Source organism: Camelina sativa, chromosome 17, assembly GCF_030686135.1.
Source record: "Camelina sativa cultivar CO46 ecotype springtype chromosome 17, ASM3068613v1".
NCBI lineage: Eukaryota > Viridiplantae > Streptophyta > Magnoliopsida > Brassicales > Brassicaceae > Camelina > Camelina sativa.
In genome coordinates this window covers 2378847-2400977 of record NC_141896.1, presented here as the reverse complement: position 1 = coordinate 2400977, position 22131 = coordinate 2378847, and the positions used below count along the sequence as shown (strand labels likewise).

The 22131-nt window shown below is 37.7% G+C and overlaps 4 protein-coding genes, 1 non-coding gene and 1 pseudogene across 7 annotated transcripts; 2 read left to right on the top strand and 4 right to left on the bottom strand.

Moving 5' to 3' along the window:
• Positions 1 to 2: 2 nt before the first annotated feature.
• Positions 3 to 11198, bottom strand: LOC104759094 (callose synthase 7-like). Of its 2 annotated transcripts, none has more exons than XM_087494894.1 (41): positions 10544 to 11198; positions 10263 to 10363; positions 9967 to 10079; positions 9783 to 9870; positions 9581 to 9691; positions 9348 to 9500; positions 9164 to 9253; positions 8985 to 9076; positions 8721 to 8844; positions 8376 to 8510; positions 8212 to 8288; positions 8040 to 8130; positions 7699 to 7821; positions 7502 to 7619; positions 7026 to 7410; positions 6751 to 6811; positions 6435 to 6516; positions 6304 to 6353; positions 6149 to 6235; positions 5949 to 6053; positions 5759 to 5853; positions 5581 to 5662; positions 5336 to 5499; positions 5104 to 5227; positions 4898 to 5001; positions 4624 to 4735; positions 4394 to 4545; positions 4114 to 4223; positions 3917 to 4036; positions 3764 to 3832; positions 3416 to 3605; positions 3226 to 3337; positions 2930 to 3052; positions 2737 to 2855; positions 2533 to 2616; positions 2236 to 2348; positions 1940 to 2169; positions 1038 to 1835; positions 898 to 948; positions 579 to 764; positions 3 to 490 (listed from the first exon to the last, which is right to left on the bottom strand). In XM_087494894.1, the coding sequence occupies exons 1-41, from the start codon at positions 10776 to 10778 to the stop codon at positions 245 to 247; spliced, it is 5805 nt and encodes a 1934-aa protein (XP_087351020.1). In that variant the 5' UTR covers positions 10779 to 11198; the 3' UTR covers positions 3 to 244. The 2 variants fall into 2 exon arrangements, with proteins under 2 accessions (XP_087351020.1, XP_087351021.1); XM_087494895.1 differs by having other exon boundaries at positions 7502 to 7588; positions 10544 to 10826.
• Positions 11199 to 11445: 247 nt separating this feature from the next.
• Positions 11446 to 11519, bottom strand: TRNAI-AAU (transfer RNA isoleucine (anticodon AAU)). The gene has a single exon. It is a non-coding gene; the product is annotated as a tRNA-Ile (tRNA).
• Positions 11520 to 13212: 1693 nt separating this feature from the next.
• Positions 13213 to 13812, top strand: LOC104754804 (uncharacterized). Its single transcript, XM_010477077.3, has one exon. The coding sequence runs from the start codon at positions 13307 to 13309 to the stop codon at positions 13583 to 13585; it is 279 nt and encodes a 92-aa protein (XP_010475379.1). The 5' UTR covers positions 13213 to 13306; the 3' UTR covers positions 13586 to 13812.
• LOC104754803 (putative sugar phosphate/phosphate translocator At1g06470) lies at positions 13723 to 17975 on the bottom strand. 2 transcript variants are annotated; one of them, XM_010477075.3, is made up of 12 exons: positions 17753 to 17946; positions 16760 to 17319; positions 16500 to 16669; positions 16129 to 16214; positions 15974 to 16023; positions 15751 to 15818; positions 15489 to 15589; positions 15341 to 15353; positions 15051 to 15235; positions 14826 to 14912; positions 14256 to 14350; positions 13723 to 14163 (listed from the first exon to the last, which is right to left on the bottom strand). In XM_010477075.3, exons 2-12 carry the CDS (start codon positions 17029 to 17031, stop codon positions 14046 to 14048), a joined length of 1245 nt encoding a protein of 414 aa, XP_010475377.2. In that variant the 5' UTR covers positions 17032 to 17319; positions 17753 to 17946; the 3' UTR covers positions 13723 to 14045. The 2 variants fall into 2 exon arrangements, 1 of the variants encoding a protein (XP_010475377.2); XR_015586644.1 differs by lacking the exon at positions 15341 to 15353 and having other exon boundaries at positions 17753 to 17975.
• Positions 17976 to 18033: 58 nt separating this feature from the next.
• Positions 18034 to 20324, top strand: LOC104754801 (uncharacterized). Its single transcript, XM_010477074.3, has 7 exons — positions 18034 to 18380; positions 18732 to 18857; positions 18969 to 19085; positions 19208 to 19394; positions 19648 to 19762; positions 19854 to 20018; positions 20268 to 20324. Exons 1-7 carry the CDS (start codon positions 18273 to 18275, stop codon positions 20302 to 20304), a joined length of 855 nt encoding a protein of 284 aa, XP_010475376.1. The 5' UTR covers positions 18034 to 18272; the 3' UTR covers positions 20305 to 20324.
• Positions 20325 to 20427: 103 nt separating this feature from the next.
• On the bottom strand, positions 20428 to 21869 carry LOC104754802 (putative CCR4-associated factor 1 homolog 1 pseudogene; annotated as a pseudogene).
• Positions 21870 to 22131: the final 262 nt, after the last annotated feature.

Below are 22131 nucleotides of genomic sequence, written 5' to 3'. Positions count from 1 at the left end.
AATGGTTAAAAGCTTTTTGAATCATGTTTATATGTCCAAAGGAATTGTGTATACATACACCTACTTGAACAAATGGCCTAGGCTGAACAACAACATTTACTATGCGTATGATGAGGTCTTATCTCAGGTGGTCTAAACAATTCTTTCTATGATCTCAAAGACAATTAATTTAACAGCAATAACAGATAAAAAGAATGGAGATGAAAGAAAAAATGGAGAAGAAGAAGAGAGCGGTTGAGCCACACTACTTGGTGGAAGGTGTGTCTTTGTCTTTCTTCCCGGCAAGAATCATAGAGATCTGCAGACCGCGACTGAAGGCTTGATTAAACAACAATCTGGTCTGGAACTCAGACACAAATGGGAACCACGACAAGACCGCAATGGGTGTGAATATCAGAAGCCCCATTATGTACTCATAAGCTCTCCCTAGCTCTTTAACCGAGTCCCAGAATCCTAATCCTTTGAACACGCTGCGCAGCGCTTGCCCGATCTTCAAACATATAGCAACGGATTAACAAACTTATGCTTCTAATGAAAGACGGATTATTTAGGCAGCTAAGAAATTTGTGTGGACTTACAAGAAGAAGAGCCCAACCAGTAGGCAAGAAAGCGAGGATGGAAGCAAAGAGATCTGCGATCGTGAGGCCGCAAACTACAAATAATACAGTCATGACTGACAAGAAACCAAGGAAGAGAAGCGCCTTGAGAATCCTGAACATAACCTGAAAATCTGTACCAAATTTCCGTCTACCCATTGATACCATCTGTCAAATGGTTAAACAACACACTCATCAATGTGGAAAAACAGATAAACCATTTGTTTCAAAACCATCGAACAGACTTGGCTGATTTGGAAGTGGGTGAGAAAGCTCAAAAAGATTTGTTTTCGACCCTTACCTTTAACACAAGAAGAACTGCCAGCAAGACAGCCCAAGAGAGTCCATAAACCTTAAAAGAGAAAGGTGCAAAGTGGTTGGGGCTTCTCAAAGAGGGAGGCATCAAAGCTTATGCGAAGAAAAGAAGAGAAAATACTATACCAGAAATGTTGTGTGCCGGTGAGCGATGTTGAGATGGTAGACAATTCCATACTGGTAAAGGAGGAAACGCAGTGCGAGAAGTATCTCGAGAACCCTTCCTCTTAAATTTGTGTGCTTGAGGTGTTCTTGCTCTGTATCCCACCATGATTCCCAACTTTTGTCAAGAACTATTCCAATTCCACCGCGGTTTCCCATCCATCGTTTCCAGTCAGTCCAATCGTCCACCGTCTTTTGCCACTCAAACCCAGATGGATTGAATATAAATGGCGCAAACAACCAAGAAGTCACCAGGAACCACATTGAAAATGTGATGTAAATGTAAAGACTTGAGCTACGGTACGAACTTCCATAAACTTGATACACAATTAGTAGTATGACTAACTCCAGTCCCTTAACAAAGTGGCTTCGCGAGTATAACCTATAGTTTTCCGCAAATTTAGCATGGAAAACAACAAACCCTCGACCAGTTGCTCGGTACTTAGAGCCTCCGTGCAAAATCGTCCTTCCAAAGTAATGCGCTTTTGTTCCCAGCTGAAACGTGAAGAAAACAGAGGCAAGCTGAAGCTGCATTATAATGAAATCACCCAAGGCTGTTCGGAACCCTTTTTCTAGGCCAATTTCCATAACCATTGGTAGAACCATCAAAAAACCTAGCTGAAAAACAGATTGGGCTGCTAATGCCTCCTCGAGGGCTTTGGACTGATGTACAGTTGCACTTTGCAGGATCTCCTTTTCCAATCCGCTCAAAACCAGATAAAGACGCCCATAGAGGAACACATATACCGTGAGCACCGTTATCTGAAACAGAAAAGATATGTTTTTTACTTTTCTGAAAAGTCCAAGATTAGTGTAGGGCAGTGTTACAAGAGGAAATAGCCATTTGAATGAGGTATTAGGCATACCATGCTACTGAAATAGAAACCAACTGTGGTGAAGTAGAATGAGAGCATCCTGTAAAAATCAAAGCGGCGTCCAAGTCGGTAAACGTCACGACTTAGTGTTTGTTCTCCATTTCCATTCGCAACTTTGGCTTCAAAAAACGAAATCTGATTCATCCCTACATCACGCCCTTTCCCTGCTTGAATATACTCGTGATGTGTGATGTAACCCCCACGAAGAGTTGAATTGTACCCTGGATGTTACCATGATTAGCCATTACTAATATACAGAAATAATGTTTTTCAAGAACGTTCTGTACCTGCAAAGATATCTTCGCTTAAGTTTATTATCTTTGAAGCCTTGCTAATGCCTCCCCTCGTGATGTGGAAGATTCTATCAAATATATCAGGATGGCCATAATGGAAACGCACCCTGTAAAAGAATCGTGAGTAAGTATTCCAGAAATTCCAAGCTAGTCTTCTTTCCAGAACAAAAAGATTCTAACTCTAAGATAATCTATTAGATTGATGATGCAGGGACTGCTACTTTTAAAGTCAGATTTGAAGCTATAAAGAATAGGAAGAATCTTTTCCCTAGTCACAAGATATGAGAATACCTCAGAGGATTTGCTAGAACACGTTGACCAATGGTTACAAAACTTGTTTCTTGATTCGACATGAACCAAGCTAGTGATGAAACACTGCAGGGTCAGAAAGAAGTCAGACGAGAAAGATAAAAGAAAATTCAATATTTTAGTGCCAAAATCAGGAGACATGTGCATTAAAATGAAGAACAACCGAACGTATGTAGAATCTCACACCTTCCAGTAAATATGTGTTCACGAATACCCAAAATTGTAGGATTTCTCTTGCCACGTCGACCTTCATCAAATTCCTGTAGCACATTTCTCATTTTGAAAGACTCTTCAAAGTAGTTGTCCTGAAATGGAAACAGGAATGAGAATATAGTTGGGAATCAACAATATAGTTGAGGGTTAGAGAGACGAAACCTACCTGATTCATGTCTATGGTCTGGAGTGCTTCACCACGAGTGAAAATGATGGCATGGTTTTGATTCTCGGGTTTTCCTTCGCCAATTTCAGTGGGAGGGCCGGGAAGTTTGATACGATATATTTCCTAATAAATCAAGAACAAAGTTCAGGACACATAGGTATATCTGAGTCCTACGTGGGACTGGCAATAAATAAGTATTTATAAATTTGATCAGTTTTTCGTTGTGATCTAAAACCAGGTAAGCAAGGACGTGGGCTATATATATGAACTTGTGAATATAAATTGCCTTTGCATACCTCATCTAATTTGTCACATCCTTTGAGCAACACAGAGTAGAATACTTTCTGTGATTTTCCATTAATTGTCTCCTCCCTTTCATCTATATAGGCAACCCGCAAGGACGGATACCTAAACATAATGTATGATTAAAACTAAGCTAGAAGAATAAGCATGAATATTTTATTTCAAAGAGGAGAACTTTCTTACTTTAGCATGAGCTGTAGAATGTTATTGTAACAACTCCGGTCCCGGCTATCACTTGACTTTTTCTGGTTCCCATAGACCTGACATGACACGACATATGTGAATTTTAAATCTGCAAGAGCTCGTGCACGGTCACTAAAAGCCTTTTGATCATCTTCATTTGATTCTGAGGGAAGATAGCCACCATTGGTAGCTGCAAGATGAAAACAGAGTTCATAAACAAAACTTCGTCGCAAGCAAGATTAACTTTCCAAAATGTTATTTGGAAGATACTTGGGCAGATAAGGCCAAAGCACAAAACCTATAAGGTTAAAACATTCAAAAATTTGAAAATGGATAGCAAGTACAAACCATTTTCTCCAGTGTATTCCTGGAAACACTGAAGTTCGAGAGCCACTCTGTAGTACATCATTCCCCTAACTAGAAATAATAAGGAATATTAGGGGCTGCAGAGCGTACACAACATATTGTTTAAGAAAATCCTAAAGCGTTCTGATAGTATACCTGTCCTTGAAAGGGTCTGGCCTCTATAAGATACCCACTGACGGAGTTGCTCTGCCTTGTCTTTCTCAGATAAATTCCGTTTCACATCATTTATACGTTCACAATAATTTGACCATTCCTCTGTTATGCAGTAACTTTCATTCAGTAAACTTTAAATTTGTTGTAAACACGCACAAAAGCACCAGATAGAAGCTTACCAGGATATATCCTCTGGAGGTAAAACAAAATAGTTATTCCATCTTCGTTTTCCTTGTTCAGTTCGTCCTCCGAGTAGAGAACATCCTCTTTGTAGTAAGGAGTTAAGACACTAGACATAAAATTTTGAAATCAATTGTTTTCAAGTTCATCTAAAAGTAGTATTCTCCATAAACCAACAGAGAGACAAACTTGGATCATGTCTCGGACAATTCTAACTTTCATTTATCAAAGCTGTGAGTCAATAGTATCTTTCACCGGTAATTAAGCTAAAACATGTACCTAAAGGATAACATGTCACGAACTCGGGGAGCATCTGGCATATTCATGAATAAGGAATTTGCAAAGAATGTCATACGGCGACGAGCTTCCAAACTTTGAGGGATATTTATTGCGGATTCTTTAACAGTCACAAGTAACAAAAGTCTTACAACCTACAAAATTAGAAAGAAAAAATGAGATCCAAAAGCAGAATATATGGCTGTTCAAATTAGACAAAAAAAATTGAGTACCTTTTCCCTCCAAGATATGTTCTGAGTCAAACGAAGATCTATCTTTTCAAACCTTTGTTCTTTTTTGTCGCTTTCAATACCACCACTCTGTAAATGAGCCCTTTCAAGGATTCTACAGGTAGAATGACAAAGCATGTTTCAAATATGTTTCATACGGAAGTTTTTTGGGCTTACGCATTTTAGGATTGTTGGAAACTAGGGAGAAGAAAAACAGAGGAGCTTTTCTTGCAAAGAAAACGAGGCAATCTTTTACATATGAATTATCAGGACTTACTCGTGACCATTAACCATAACATCCTGCGTGATGATTTCAATAATATCCTGGAGAACATTAATTATCTGAGACTTGTAGGTTTCATCTTCATCATAATCACTTAGCTGTAAACAGGACCAAATTTCATTTAAAGAGGGAAGTCATAAACACAAAGAAATGGGAAGTATTGGTATTGGACGAGAAACAATCATCTATATTAACATTACCAGGATTTTTAAGAATTTCTCTAGCTTGTCACTGAGCAAAGGCATACCAGTCATCCGGAATTCACTCAAAAATCTGTGTTGTTGGATGCTAATATCTACTTCATAGCAAATCTCCCTTACAATCCTAAATAGATTGGGAGAAAGAAGTAGTATAGTTAGTAGGCCATCCTCAATTAGGTCAGGAATGGATGTTGGGGCCAATCTAATAATGACAGAAAAAAAGAGTCCTCACCGTTTATCAGATTCATCTTGAAGAAGACCATATATTATGTCTCTCACGGTTTCATAAGCCTCAACCACTGCGTAATGCATATAGTATTCACTTTTAATTTTCTTGAATAAGTCGACGTCCTCTTTTCCCTTGAAATCTTTCGCCATGTCTAATGCTATTGGAATCTATTACCAAAAGGTAAACACAGTTCAGCAAGAGAGTTATGGATGGTGTGAAGAGGTTACAGAGTGAGCTGTATTATTTACCTTGCTAGCAAGCAAGAAAGGAGGCCATTGCACAACAGAAACATCTCCAGAAGACGAAGGTACAAGTAGCAGATCTCTTTCCCTACACACCAAAGAAGCAAAGAACACGAGTATGTTTATGAAATGAACTTAGGGGGCAACTGATGAGTCTATATACTAGAGAAAAAAGTCCTCAAACCTATCGCTGATCAGATCTTCATCCCGCATAGTAAGTATGAACTTATTCCACATCTGTGAGAACCTTGCTATGTCCTTTTCGTCCACCGTTTCGTCCTGCATTACTCAAACATTACTATTTCACCCACAAAATGAAATTTATTGGCATACACGTCTTATCCCCATTAAATTTGTATGTGTGCGACTAATACCAGGTGCCTTCTCTTTGCATGACCTAGAGGCAACGGAGTAAGTTTAGTACAAAAAGCATTTGGAACAAATTTAAATCTGGACCGCAACATTCCAAGTGTCCGTATCTGCAGAATGATAAATGGAGGTTAAATAACTAAGAAATATTACATAAGATTCTCATTTATAAACTTTTGCGTACTAAGAAAAGCGCAACAGTTACCTCCCCGAGATGGCTGAAGGCTCCATAAATCCCACCAAATAGAGTAGAGAATATGGCATACCATATTTGCGTATCCATAAAATAAACCTGAACATCAATTAAACTTCAGGGTATTGGAAATATTATTTTCAAGTTATTCAATCAAGATTACTTACCAAGACAATCGGACCCCATATGGATATGATTACTCCAATGTTATGAGTGGCTGCATGAAAATCATATACGTTAATATAATAAAAGCAGTTAATAACAGTGCATGAGGATGCTATGAATAAAGGATCACTACCATTTGGAAAGAACTCGTGCCACTGGTAATTTACGACATGCATATCCCATATTAGCTTCGTTGGGTTGACAAGAGGTAATATCTGTCCAGGCATCAACAATAATAAGTAAATGTTAAAGTATAACTGCAACAAAAAGATGCTTGTAGCAAAGATTTAGATCATAGTTATGGCTACCACCTGCCTAATAGACATCATAAAGTGAAGGACTAGAAAGCTAAATGAGGGTATGGTTTATTGTAGACATGTAAATATGAGAGTCTACAATCATCAGCAGAAAAAAAAAGATTGAGTTATAAGTGTCAGAAGCTAATTCACCTCCACATAATAGCTGAAGGCGAGCTTGCTAAGTAACAGCATGACCCAAAAGAATGTATACCTAAGACCATATGAATTGAGAAGAATTAATCATTTGGAAGCATAAACAAAGCTGTAACCAATATTCCAGTGTGCAGCAAGAAATTATTTGCAACAATAAAAACAAAGCATTCAGAAAAAGAACAGCAGCTTGCTAGTTTTCTCTCAGGAGAAAAAGGATTATAAGGAAAAGATTAGAGGAGATAACTACAACGAATAACATCATTTTTTCTTACTTGAAAAGTGCAAACATTTCTTCATGCATGCCTCTGCCAACATACAATTTTGGCTGAGCCCACCACATGATAAATGTGACAATCCGCATGTTTGATCGCTCCATGATTCTCCGCAGAGGTGGAAGTAAGAAAAACACAGCAGCCAAAATATTTGGTAAGACATATAAGGCAATAGCATAGTCGTATAACGACTGATGAAGCCAACTCCCAACCCAGTTGCTGAAGAACTTTATTAGTCCAGTTGGATTCTGGACTGACTTCGAGTAAGTAATTGGCAACATGATGGCCCACATGGCTGCCATTAAAAATTTTGTGACGTATCGCATAATTTGGGAAAACTTTAGACTCTTCCAAGCACCAAAACTAAGAATCAAATCCAGTGTCGCTGCATTTCATTAAAGAACAAATGGCTAAGTCAATATGGTGTAAACTTTAGCATATGGATAATGTCAAACTAAAACAGAATTAAAAGTTACCTTGTAGAAGATTAAGAAAAGCTGAAGTGATGAAGATGGTCAATACGTTTCTAAAGACATCCTCAGAAAAAATGGCAAGAATAGATCCTGACGGGTGCCATGCAACTATTATCATAGTCTGAAAAATCATAGAATTACTACACATATTTATGTAACAGAGCAGAAGTGGAAGTGAGAATTCTAATCTACAATCCTACCTGTAGAGACAATATAAGGAACATCCACATTCGGTCGAAACTTCGATAGAGGTTCCAAAACGTGCGAGCTTCAACAAAATTAGTTTTGGGTTTCCTTTTTCCATGAGTGACTTGGTCATGTCTCTGCAATTAATAAAAACTCATTGGTAATTTTCATACAGGATGAAAACAAAAGTATACTGGGTTCAACTAAAGATGGATGATCGATGCAAGTAAGAATTTGAGTATACAATAGGCTAGTCAATCTATCAAATGTTTCCAAGGTAATGAAAATGTCCCTATTAAAGATAAAGATTAAAACCATACTGCATAAAGTAGTAATAAACACACAAAATTAACACCTGATTCGGAAGTGGTGAGATCTCATCAGTGTGGATGAAAAAATCTGCCTTAAAGTTCATTGGCCATTTCAGCCTAAAACACCTCTTATCCCTGAAAATTTAAAATGAATGTGCTCACATAGCCACACTTGTCTAATATATATACATAACAGATCAAGCTAAGCTGACTCACCAAAAGTACTCATTCAGATCATCGTAGTTTCTCCATTTTGAATGGCTTGCCTTTCCCATTTTGTTTCTCCTGACTTCCTTTTCTCACAAAAGAAGCTGTTTTTCTTAGTAGATTGAAGCAATATGCAAGGAAAAAATACGGTACGGGTTCGGAAAGTTACGTACCTTACGTAAGACCTGGTAGATTGGTGTTATAACATTCCTTAAGAATGCTTCTTCGTCTGGTGCACCTGCCTCATATGTGTCCCCAGTTACCGGGTACACATTGCCAAACAGAATTCCATGGACTTCATTGGCCATCTACACAAGAAAATTTAAGAAAACAACATAGTTACTTAAATGTATGCCTACTGTACCAGAGATTCTTAGAAACATTTCGACATATTGGCCATAAAATATTCCAAGAGAATAGTATGAGAATACACTAAAGGACTTTTCATTTAGTAAATCTCAGGTAGACATTAAAGATATGCACCACGAAAGGAAGAATATTGAACTTATAGAACCTACGTTGTGGAAAATGTAGCAAAGGCACTCAGGCATGAAGCGAACATTTGATGCTTCACCCCATATGAGAAGATACAAGCCAATGTATAGAAGGCTCAATTGTTGCTCATTGCAACCTGGAGGGAACCTGCAAATAAGAAAACCATAGTGGCCATAAATTTTAGAGTAGGAGAGATGTAAGGTGGAAAAATGATTGAAATCCCAGAAACGCTAGTAAGTCGAAACGCTAGTAAGTCGATGCATGAAAGTGAAGATCATTTACAATACCTCAGATAAGATTCACACCGCAAATACTTGCACCACGACCTATAATTCTTGAAATACTTTTCCATCAACTTCCTCACGGTGCTAGGCTTCAACTAGATTTTCCTTTAAGTTAGTAAATTGTATGCAATCTCTTTCAGAAAAGGAAGTTTTATGGTCGCCCACAGAGTTCTGACAGTTACCTCGACATAATTCTCGAGATCCCTTTTTCTCACATCAATGTTGGCAAGTAGCAGTATGAGATGCTCCCTCTGGTTAGCTACATTTCCTCGCTTTCACCATGAAGATAGGAAAACTAATCATGAGACATGTCATGGAATACAAACCGAAAGACAAAAATAGCAAAGAATGAAACTTGAAAGTTACCTGAAAACCAAAAACCAAAGCAAGCCACTCGAGAATATCATTAAAAGATCTGCCACTTTCTCTCTCCACTTCATCCAGGTTGGTCGAGCCTGAATGAAATCTTGGCCGAGGAAGATTGTCCACATTACAGACAGCCAGAATTGCGGCCTTAATCTAAATTTTAATGAGAAAAAAACATCAGTGAGAGTTCAAAATGATGAACAAGTTTAGTAAGCAAAATTTGCACACGCAACCTCAGGAAGTTCCATCACTGCGGTTTTAGCCCCTACAGCATAAAGCGGAAGAATATTGTAGTGCTCATATTGTTCCTTCTTTCTTTCAACTTCTTCAGCATACCTACGGGTCTACATTCCAACAACAGCAAAATGTCAAGTAACAAAATTACAGTCTTCATGATAATATATTATCCAGAGATGTAATAGAGCACTAATTGACCTGTTCATCTATTCTTGCTTGAGGAACCACTGTCTTTAAAACATCATACAAGACGGTCGCTATCTGGTAAAGCTTGGCCATCTCCTCCCTATAATGACAAAACCGACAAAAGCAAAAGCGTTAAGAGACATCATATAATTCTTTATCATGTAACGATAAGAAAACATTAAGAAGAGAATCTCACGGTGTCTTTTTCCCTTCTCCATCTTGTATATTATCCTCATAAAACTTCTGATAGTAAATCTGAATTTCTCTCGGGTCACTCTTCGCCAACATAGGTTCTGTAGTCTCTTCCTCCTAATAAAAAAACAAAATTCAAGAACAACAATCTCAGGATACATCCAAATGTAAGGTTGTCAAGAAAATTGCTATTGAGTTCACATTTTCGTTTAGACTTTAGACACACAACTAAATAAGCATGTTTATCTGCATACGCTATCAAAAGAGAAAAGTATTGTCAATCATGTAAATCTATATTACCTTCTCTAATTTGTGCAATAGATAGGTCTTAAATTGACGAACGCCTCGTCCACTTGATGTTGGATCCATTCTATGAGCCTTCTCAAATGCGTGGAAGCGACCTAATGACAGAAAATTAAGTAAAGTAAGAATCTTGATATTCACATTCACAGCCATAAGAGTGCATTCAAGATTTAGTTATATCAATAACAGAACATATCACAAATCTGATACACACACTGCCTATGTAGTGAAGTAACTCTAAACTGAGAAGACAGTAAAGTTGAGAGATCAAAACATACAGAGGTAAGCAACCCTAGGGTTATCTTCTTCAACATCATTAGCAACACGAAGAATGGGAGCAATGGAAGCAAGAGAAGAAGGAACAAGCTCGCTGTCAATAGCACTTTCATCTTCGTTAGGATGATCAATCATCATGGTACCAGCTCGAGTCATCCTCCGAGAAAGAGACCGAACCGGCTGCATTTGAGGCGGCCGACCATCTTCACCACCTCTTCCACCACTAGTACTCGCCATAGCTGATGATGAATCACAGATTCCTCTAGGAAGATTATCTTAATACCCATCTTCTTCTTCGCCCCCCCTTTTTGTAGTTATATATGTGTAAGAGAGGTGAAGCGGGAATAGGAGAGACGAGGATAAGATTCGTGGAGTGGGGTTTTGGGTTAATGCGATTGCTCTACCAGGAAGAAACGAATTAAGGAATTGATATAGTACTCGTCGATTTTGAATCTTCCTTTACACACAGAAAAAGAATTGATTTTTTTTTTTTGTAACTTTCAGCGGCTTTTGAGCTGTGGGCTTTTTGCGATAAATAGGGTACGAAAGCAAAACCCAGGACGAGGTTTTTGAATCCCACTTTTTGAACTAATAAGTAGGGTGTGATTTTTAATGACCTTTCTCTTTCCCGGGAATGTCTGGAGAAATTGCTTCTCCGGGAGGTAGAGGACGGCCACGCAACGGCTATAGGGTATCTGGCTACACTACATGACGTTTTAGGTTTACACTATATGACAACGTGACATTATTGTGACACGGAACTGTAAACAACGGGTGCTTGCTTGTGTGCTAGTATTGTAATTTAATTGGACCTACTATTATTAGTTGGGCCGGATATTGGGTTTTACCAAAAAAATGTATTTATTTAAGAGAAAGTAGAGGAGACAAAATTATAAAAAATAATTGGCCCATGCAGGTTTCGAACCTGCGACCTTCGCGTTATTAGCACGACGCTCTAACCAACTGAGCTAATGGGCCTTCGTGTTCACAAGCTATTAGAAACCATTTTGAACCTTAAAAGATATTTGAAGTTCTTCCCTTCTTGTATGTAATGTATAGAGCCGTTTGTTAATAGGTTTTGTGAAACTCGCTATTTCTAAACTCACGTATACTATGAAAAATAAGAAAATATACATACATATATGACAACTCCAATCAAAAAGATAATAATATATGACAACTCCAATCAAAAAGATATAGTATATGACAACTGTCTCACTTCATAGGCTCATAGCATATATCATTCCTTATCAACATGTTCATGAACAACAGTTTCACACTGGCATACAGTTGAAGGTTGTTTTTTGTCATTTACATTTCCACAGTTTCCATTCTAAGATATATACTATACGGCAATTGATCTAGGTTTCTGAACATAGTTTTCAGAAGAAAAATGATTGGTAACACCAAACTCTTCTCGAGTCATAATAATCCCTAGCACTAAAAAAAACAAAAGCAAAAGTCTTAACCAAATCCAAATATCTGGACAAATCTACTTTTTTAACGGTCAAATTGGTTTTCCAGCTACCTTGACTTCTTCAACCTATTGTTGCGCACGACGCGAAATTGATTTTTTTCTTATTTTATTTTCTTTAAAGTAACAATCCCCGTAACTAGATAAATCTTGAGTACTGATTAATATTATATTTGCATTTTAAAATAAAATCCAGTCAAAGGCATGAGCATGCGAAATAAGAACTCATGAGAGTCATGATCGTTACAAGTTTGTTCTATCAGATGACAAAAAAAAAAAAAAAAAAAAAAAAAGAGTCATGATCGTTACATGTGTTGAGGAATTACAAGTTACAACAACTAAGTTGATTTTATAAATTCTTTCCTCTATAACCAGAATTTTACAAGATAATACAAAAATGTCACAAGCTGCGTCAACGTGAAGAAACGCTTTCGCTCGGTCTTGTGTTTTTTCTAGGAACAACAACCGTTTATTAACATCTTCTTAAAAAAAAAAGTCCAAAAATTGATACTAAAGTCAAAGTAATCTAGACTCATGTAAACAAATTAAGAAAAAAGACAGTCATTTGAGAAACAAATTAGTTCACAAACTCATGTAAACTGTTCGATCTTGTTAAATTTGCGTATAACGTTATTACTTGAACATATATACATTTTTGGGTTCATATATATATATAAACGTGATCACAATTCACAAGTATGCTTAAACTACATAACAATCGATTGATAAAAAGAACGGCTCTCTCTCTATATGATGTTACAAAAAAAATGTTAATAGTGACAACTTTTAGGTTCCCTTTCATTATCGCGGAACTAAAATTTGACAAGCTGTTTTGCATACATATAGTTCCTTTTACGACACTATGCATCATTGCATGAATAAAATATATGTTCGTTTTATATTAAAAATAAGATATCCTCTTCATATAAAGTGTGACATTTGTAAGCAATGCGATGGAAACGACCGTTAGCATTATTGTCTTGGTGGATCCCTCTGTATAAAAAGCGAAACTGCTGAACCGTTCTTTCATATCAAAAAAAAAAAAAAAAAATAGTAGATACCCAAAATACCCCTGCTTCCTTTCCACGGTTCCACTACCTTCCGCCAGCTATTATTTTTTTCCCAAGAAAAAAAGGTAAGGGTATCTTATTCTTTCCTTAGTCGCATTTGACAGATATACCCTCTCCTTCTCATACCTATTATTAAAGCTACCACCATCTCTTCTCCACAGTATAAGAATGTTGCACCGTGACTTGACTCTGTAGTTAGGAAAGACAGAGAGAGTTTTACAATGGGAGTGTTGAAGAAATGGTCGTCGCTGAAGAAGAAGAAGCAGCAACAAGAGGAGGAGCAAGTCACGTCTAAAGAAACTCAAACGTGGCGGCGATTAAGGAATCTGTTTTCTACGTCTTCTTCAACGCCGTCGTCGGGGAAGTGGAAGCGAGTAGAGATTATATTGCTGACAGAGATAGTGGACGGAGTAGTTTACAAGGTCATGTATGTTGTCGAAGCTTTCGTTCTCGTTTCGACGCTCTGCTTCTTCTACCTTTGTTGTGGATGCCACATCTGAATTTTGCTTCTCTCATTAAATTATTCTTTGGGATTCATATTTGTTCTGTCTGAGGTGTAGTGTTAGTCTCAGTTTTATACAAATAAGCTTATCTGTAATGTAATCTGATCGTTCCACTGCGTAGTTCCAGAGAACCATTCATAAGAGTCTCTCATTCAATTTCATGAAAACATCATTACAGAGAATTAATAAAAATGGGTACAAATGATTGGTAAACTTAAACCAAATCTGTTCGACTACACTTCTTTCTATACGGACCAAGTACAAAAGAAAGAGAACAAAATTCATTCCATCTCTTGATATAAGCTATGTTCTTTTGTTTTCCTTAAGGCAGGACAGGGAAACATCACATTTCCAATTCAATTGCCTTAAAAAGTAAGTATTTTCTCAGGGAAGGTCCACACGCACTTCCACTTTAACGATGTCAGGGTTACCAATGAAATGTGTGTAACAAAAATTGTTAGGGACTATTATCTTGATCATCCATCTCATCAAGTATCACATATTTTCCAGTTTGACTTGGAGCTTGCAACTGCTTTTCACCCTCTGTTTTGTGACCCTTTTGTAGTTTATCATATCTGGGAAGACATCAAAAGCATTAGGACTTATTCGAAGTCCCAAATACTCCATGCGACAAAGATTAATGAGAAGGAGAAGAAAAGTTACTTACTTGTACCAGTTGAACAAACTGACACCAACCATGATGATCACCAGACCAACACCTTTTAGCCATGTAAAATCGTCGTGGAAGTAAAACACCGCAACCTGCATAAGAGCAACAATGAATTTTTTACATCCCCAATTTTTTGATCCAGCATTCATCAAATATTTAACAACAACACTGATATAAAATTCCTCTGTATGCGGGGGGACATGTAGTCAAAGGTGTATTATAGTGAACGAGAAGCCAATTCTAAAGACATTAGTTCTATTTCATCGACTCATAATCCATCCTTATGAAATGGACTCTAGGCAGGTCTGTCTATTTGTATGCCATATGACCAATGTAGTCTCACCAACTTAAGATATGAGTCCCCTTATCTAGACATCACCGCAACGTTTCAAGCAAATGTAGTTAGGAATTTCTTGCAAATAGAAGGAAATCAGAACTTACAATCTAAGACTAACTAGTTATATTATCCGTTTCTAATTGGCAAACTAAGAAGAAGGCTGGAGTTTATTATAATATCTGAACTTACTAACAAACATAATCCAAAAAGGTTAAGAATATAGGACATACCACTATGGTGACAGCCTCTTTAACAACGCCCGCAATTGTGACGGTTACAGCACTAGTCACGGAAACAAGAACATACTCTGTCAAAACCTGAAACAAAATATTAAATAGTGAGCATAGAAGAAGGTTCAGATACAAAATTAAAGCTTCAAAAGATGACTCAAACTCTACTTATCAAGACAAGTTCACTCTTACAATAAGAATTGTAAATTTTTTAGTAATGCTCACCATACAAAAAGCCAGTGCTCCGCCAAAAAGCATTAAAAAACAAGTTCGAGCAAAATGTTCTCCACTATCAAAGTATTTGTTGTCTCCAAATTCACTCCAAGGATCCAGAAGGAGAGAGAGAAGACCAGTCACTATAGCCATCACTGGTGCCATGTAGCTCATCAATACGAATGGATTTTTTAGGCCTAGATAAACAAAGCAAAAACGTTTATATTTATTCATAGGTCCTGTGACTTAAAAGATATTAAGAACAAAAATTTTAGATTAAAAACGCCAAGAGCATAACCCACCAAAGCTTTCTTTCTAGACATCATGTTGCCATCAGGATGAACCAAAACATTGGAAGACAAAAACCACAGAAAGTAAAGGCAAAGGGTTAATATATAAATCCAATGTAAGGTTTAAAAGGAATTAAAAAATGAGTAAAATAATATATACCTGCAAAAGAACTTGCGTCATACACCAGCGAAAACCAGACATGACAGCAGCAAGCATGACAAAAACGAAACCCCAAAACTCAAATTCTGTCTCCTTTGCAACTGGATGCAAATTAATATACTCGATGGTGAGAATTTAATTATTGTCTTTGGCTAGAAAGAAAGAAAAAACATCTAGATAGATGTTGAGCAAACAGGTAGAAGAACTGGCAAAGGTTGAACAAAGGAATACAAAGTATTATAAATGACGGATTAAAACATACCTGTTAACAATATTCCTGCTGAGATCACTGAAATAATGCCAAAAAGTTTCAGGCTTGGAGACTCCAGCCTTAGAAGAGAAATATAGTGTCAGAATAACACATCAAATAAAAATGATAGAAATACTCCATAATGAAAGTACAGCATCAAATCAGTGTGGTAATTGAAAATGGTTTTAACGTACAAATCAAGATATATTAACAAAAATCGTAATGCATAAAGCACCTGAAGGCAAAAGCAAACAGAAGAAGATATATCGGGGCTGCAGATTTGCACTGCAAAAAAAAGAACGTGAATATCATTAGACAAGTCTCATCTTGTCTCACCCGCAAATTCCTAAGAAGTTGCATAGACCTACCACAGAAAATAAGATAACTAACCATAGTTGCAAACGTAACCGATATGAAGACAAGTGACTCATTACTTAGGTTTATATCCATAGCAGTTCCAAGTGCAGTTGGTACAACTGTGAAAGGACAGTCCACGTTGGTCATCAGTTCAGAGAAATTTAATATAATCAACTTTCGAAATACTGAAACAAAAAAAAAAAAACTAAATCCTCATAACTTTCCAGTCTCTCATATTCATTAAATACTGTAGATGATAATGGCATTGCATAATTTGCAGAAAGTTCTCAGTAGTCAGTACTATGTAGTGAGAATGCCATAGAAATTCATAGCTAAGGGAATGCTCATTAGCACATAATGATTTAAAGAAAAAAAGAGTTGACGACATGGTTTTGTTAGTTTACCTCTAACGAAATAGTCTCTCCAAGATATGGTAACATCAGGATGAAATCTCCCCGACCAATACCATGTTATCATCTTTGATAAAACAGCTTGAATGGAAAAGTGAATGGTATTCATTAACAAGGGAGCTGGAAACTTCCCTAAATCATCTCCTAAGAGAGTTTTGTTGTACCTAGGAAATAAGCAAGCAAATTATATGCAAGCCGTAAGGACCTAGAAAAAGAAAAAAAAAGAAAAGGGAAAGTCATAAAGACATACTTACAGAGTCAAAAATGTGCTGAAGGTGTACCATACAAGTATAAAGAAGAGTGTTTTAAGCACATCAGCAGGAGAGATACTCTCTGTTGACACTTTTGGCAATGGTTCGAGGTTATCACTGGAACTGTAACCAACATCAAAACTTCTGGAGGCTTTTATCTCCTTCCCAGAGACATTTTCAATATCAAAGGGCTCTAAAACCTGTTCTCTGTCTACATCTCCCTGACTGGAAATAGGTTCCATTGTACCACTACGGAGCTGCACTCTTTGCTCCATCAATAAATCTGAACTCACCACCAGCTAAATTTTTTGGCGACCATTCACAGATCACTGATCACAGCCTTTATATTTACTCAATAGGGACCTGTGATGGACAGCTTCCCTGCCTCGGAATTCGGAGAGATGTATTCTCCTTTGATCCTATACTCATATGCTCAAAATGGTTCAATGTCCAAGTCTTTCTCGCATAGCCCAGCGGGCTAACTGAATTCAAGGAAGGTATGAACTCCAGATGTTAGGGAATAAGCAATGCAATTATCTGGTACCAATTGACACCTTCTTCACCTAGAATCACAAAACACAAGAGCCACATTGCAATCAAAGGCAAGCTTCTAATACGATGATGCAAAGAGATTCAAACACAGTATCTTCAAACCGACTAAAATTAAGCCACATTATTTAATCTGATAAAGAAGCAAAAGAATTAACAGACAGAGAAATTAGAAAACCATGGCATCAGCAAATCTGAGTTTCAAGTAAATCGGGTGAAATGCGAAACAAGATTGAGCAATCTAAATCAGGGGAAAAGTTTCAATGATTCCGAGCTCAAAAAAATCAAGGCATTAACGAAAAGAGCACTACTAAGATGAACCTGGATCGAGGAGTGAGCTAAAAAAAAAAAAAAAATCACAGATTCAAAGCTCGCGAACATCGGAGTATAAAATAATCATAAGGAGAAATAAAAATATATCGCAAGATTGGGAAAGAAAGAGCTTACAGAAAGAGAGAGAGAGAGAGAGAGAGAGAAGAATCGTGGCTTGTTGGATCTGATCGGAGCAGCTGAAACTTCGTGTGTTTTCTGATTAGATTGATTTAGGGGAGTCGCAACCGCTGGGTTGTTGGAGTTTGGTGAATTTTTACGAAAGCATTACCGCTCCGACTCGGAGTCTCTGTACAATGCAACTTGCGTTTACCTTTTTACAAAAAAAAAAACTATTATTATTGTTTTCAGAAAAATGGATTATTAATATTAATTAATTATTTTTCTGAGAAAAAAACGGGTCGTTGTCTATTCTTGTCCAAGTCTCCGGAAAATTAAATCTTTCTAATCTAATGTTTTCTTTGAGAAGATATTATTCGAATCACGCGCGCTAAGTTAAAGCCACTCATTATTTTTGTTTGCCAAATCCCTCATCATCTAATCTAGTCTCTACCTGCAATCACTCGTTCGTCCCTTCTCTCTCTCTCTCTCTCTCTCTCTCTCTCTCTCTCTCTCTCTCTCTCCACCGATCGAAGAGATGGAGCTTGAATCCACCACCACCGCTCGACGCAGGCTCGCTGCCCTCGCCGCTCACTTCCCGGCTACCACTTACGATCCCGCCTCCACCGCTTCTCTCGCCCCCTTGGTATTTCCCCTTTTTTCCCTCTCTCTCTCTCGTTTCCCTAAATCTGAAAGCCGAATCGGACTAGTTTTTACTGGTAATATGGTGTTTTTTCTGATCTTCGGGAACCATCTCGAAATCTCTCGAGTAAAAATATTGGAACACTTATTAGTCTGATTCCTTTGACCTAAAACCTTGATTTCTTTCAAAGCTGTTGATACGGAAACAAAAAAAAAAAAAAAAAAACTGAAAATTGTTAAATTATTGCCATGCTTATGGATTAGATAAGATGATATACTCTCTCTGTAGTTTGGTTCCGCCTCAATTAGCTTGGTTTGATGTTTTCCTTTATTGTCATCACTCTGTGATCCTCAGAACTGCAGCAGCAGTCTGAACTCTGTCGTCACAAGGTGTGACAACAAAATCTCTTTTGCCCGGCAAGCATCTTCTGAACAGGGTTGCTTTATGAGGCAGGCTTCGTCGACTGATGACGACCATGAGGTACCAAAAAAATTCCTAGTTATGTTTTTCAAAGTTCCTTCTTTTCTGGTGATTATAACTAGTTAAGTAGTTAAGGAGTAACCTCTTTTGTCACTTGTGTGATGGTTTCAGAACTTAGCCATCAGTATGAAGAACTCTGTCGTTAGAAGGGGTGACAATAGGCTGTATTTTGCTCGGCAAGGATCTTCTTCACAGGGTTTTTTTATGAGGCAGGCTTCCACTGATGAGGTACCATCACTTCCTTAACTACATTATTTTTTTTTAAGCTCCTCTTGTCTGCTGATTAAATTTTGCAAATAGTTAATATACTTGTACATTACAGAATTGTTTCAAAATGTTTTTTTTTGCAGAGGACCATACCACAAGATGCTGCACCTACCACCAAAACAACAACTGGCTTCGATCCCTCTTCACCTGAGTACGCCGCTCCACAGTTTTCTAAGCCTGCAAAAGACGAGTTCGTTGTCTCTGATGTATCACCACCAAATCAGCACAAAGAAAAACCTAAGCCCGATCTTCCTAAGTTAGCCAATTTAGGTACAAAATACAAATTCATAATATCAGATACATTCCACTCCAGTTAACACTACTTTTCTGATCCTATAACCTGTTATTTTCTTAGAAAACGTTTTTGCAACCACACAATTATTACAATTTATAACTTATAACTAGCAAAGGTGTTTTCTCACCAGCCTTGATCTACAGCTAAAAGTACAAGAACAAGCAACCATACTTCAAACATATCTTTACCCTTGACCATGAGAACTTATAAAACCTTTATGTTTTGCAGGTAGTGTTTGGTCTCCGAGATCCAATGTTGCTGAATCTGAACATAGCTATGTTGTGGCAATAGAGCTACCAGGGGCCAGTATTAATGATATAAGAGTGGAGGTCGACAACATAAAGTAACTAATACGCACCTTCACACATGTTTTCACTTTGTTCCTATTACTCTCACTACATTGTACTACAAAGGTACTTACCGTTCTGCTGTAGCTTGACTGTGACAGGTACACGCACATCTATCTGTCAAAGAGTTGATGCAGGCATCAAAGCTTCAATCCTTGGATATCATAAGCAAGAAATACTACAGGGATCATTCAAAGTTTCCTGGCCTCTCCCAAGCAATGTGAACAAGGATAACGTTTCCGCTGAATTTATGTAAGTAGAAGCTATACTTATCTAACAATTTATGATCTTACAATTCTTCTCCTTCAAACTTTTTAATCCTAGATTTTATATGATAAGAGTATGTTTGTAAGTTTTTAGCTAGTGAACTCCTAATAGTAGTTGGTTTCGGATTCCAATTTTAATTCTTAGTACCAGTCACTAGGTATGAATTAGTTAGCAACGATTTAGCAAGTTTTATCATGAGCACTAACACCCAATTTATTATTGCAATTGGAGCAGGGATGGGATTCTGAGAATAGTTATTCCAAAGCTTTGAGAGGGTTCATCGTTCTGGAACCATATCTATACATATGGTAAACGATGTGTGTGTGTGTGGTATATATAATATATATAGATGTGCAGTTTGTGTGAAAGAAAATTCAAGATAGAAGAAGAAAGATATGTAAAATAGTTTGGTCTTTTATATATCACACGAATTGCAGACAGGCATTACTCAGCTGATAGAGTAAGCCATGTAAACAATCGATAAATATATAAAATAAATCCTTCATTACTACTACGAAAAGCCAAAAAGGAAAAAAAGAAAAAAAATGTCAAATGCATCTAATCATCCTAAAGCAGGAAATCTTAATCTACTCAACTACATAGCAAGCATTCTTATTGTAATAATTCGGAAGCGGTCCAAGGTACTCAACTGCAGATGCTGTCTGAAACGGGTATGTAACTGTGCTTGAAAGTGGATGATAGTTAAGCGGCACATACACACCAATATGGTTGAGCGCCCATGTGCGACCAAGATCATCGATGATGCAATGCGAAGAAGGTACATCGTAGTTTGAGACATATCCATTATGGAACATAGGATATGAAGCTAGATTCGGTGACACATAAAAGGAACAAGGGACGCCGGCGCAGTGGCAGGGGCAGGGGCAGGGACAGGAGCAGGGGCAGGGGCAGGGGGGGTTTCGAGCAGTCTCTTTCCAATACCGTAGATCAATCCTCTAGCATACATGGACTCTTCATAGACTTGTTTAAGCTTGGTGAAGACAAGTGCAGTCATTAAACTGTCGGAACCAGCGTGATGTGCTCTTCCCACACGAGTGATGTCGAGTAGCTGAGCCAATTTACTTAGCCCCAGGTGGTCACCGAGCCCTTCACAGTATCCAGCCATGACCTTAGTGTCATAAACCTGACCAAAGACTTTCACAATCTCCGATGCAAACTCTCCGCGAGTGTCAGGTAGTTTGCCATTGTTGAGGACACAGAGGAAGTAGGCGAAATCGTAAGCTCCTTGAAACGTGATGAACTCAACGTGTTCGTGGGACTGAAACATGGCAATAAGCTTGGGGAAGAACCCGTAGCCGAACATATCAATACCGTGGTCTCGAATCTTTTGCAAATCAAGACCGTGTCTCCTCAAAAACTCGATCGAAACCTCGTTCCGTGTGTCGGATGGATCGCCAAAATTGGAGAAGTTAAACTCCCAAGTGCCACCGATCTCTCCTTTAGCGTTGAAAAGAGTGAAACCGCACTGGATCAGCTTCGTGTTCTCCACGTTACCTTTCAAGGCTACGTACCATTCTTCGTTTGATGAATCGATGAAAGTCCGGAAAATAATGCCAGGGTACTCTGTATCGAATGCGATGAGTGGGAACGTCTGGAGACAGGCCTTCATATTACCCATCTCCTCATCGACGTTGGTCCTCCATACCTTCGTCGCCATCGGTGGTGGTGGTTGATGAATCTTGTCCATGATGATGATGAGTACTGCAGAAAAAAATTAGGGTTTTCTTCTTAGGAGGGAGAGGCATGAGAAGACGAGAAGTCGGTTTGTTTGATTGTGTGATTTGTGGGCAGAGCTTTTAGGGTTCTTTAATATATAAAATTGTAAAAAAAAAGAAGAAGTAATTATCCTTTTTCTTTAATTATTATTTAATATTCAGAGTATTAACCTGAGTTTCCTTTTTTCTCGGATTTTATTTTTATTATATTACTTAAAGATGTGTAACAATAGCTTGCTCTCCAATTAATCGGTATTCGTATCCCACTGTTTAGTATTCACTCGGATTTGTTTTTTTACTTTTCGTTAAACTAAAATTTAGAAATTATCTTTTTTCTTCTTCTATTTCCCCCAATTTATTTT

Coding starts and splice junctions, on each gene's coding strand:
- LOC104759094 (XM_087494894.1), bottom strand. CDS start 10,778: ATGGCGAGTACTAGTGGTGGAAGAGGTGGTGAAGATGGTCGGCCGCCT. Junction 7,822..8,039: donor TCTCACCACTTCCGAATCAG/GTGTTAATTTTG, acceptor TATTAATTGCAG/AGACATGACCAAGTCACTCA. Junction 6,354..6,434: donor GCACGAGTTCTTTCCAAATG/GTAGTGATCCTT, acceptor ATTTTCATGCAG/CCACTCATAACATTGGAGTA.
- LOC104754804 (XM_010477077.3), top strand. CDS start 13,307: ATGGGAGTGTTGAAGAAATGGTCGTCGCTGAAGAAGAAGAAGCAGCAA.
- LOC104754803 (XM_010477075.3), bottom strand. CDS start 17,031: ATGGAGCAAAGAGTGCAGCTCCGTAGTGGTACAATGGAACCTATTTCC. Junction 16,024..16,128: donor CGGTTACGTTTGCAACTATG/GTTAGTTATCTT, acceptor TTTTTTTTGCAG/TGCAAATCTGCAGCCCCGAT. Junction 14,913..15,050: donor GAGCACTGGCTTTTTGTATG/GTGAGCATTACT, acceptor ATTTTGTTTCAG/GTTTTGACAGAGTATGTTCT.
- LOC104754801 (XM_010477074.3), top strand. CDS start 18,273: ATGGAGCTTGAATCCACCACCACCGCTCGACGCAGGCTCGCTGCCCTC. Junction 18,381..18,731: donor CCGCTTCTCTCGCCCCCTTG/GTATTTCCCCTT, acceptor TGTGATCCTCAG/AACTGCAGCAGCAGTCTGAA. Junction 18,858..18,968: donor CGACTGATGACGACCATGAG/GTACCAAAAAAA, acceptor TGATGGTTTCAG/AACTTAGCCATCAGTATGAA.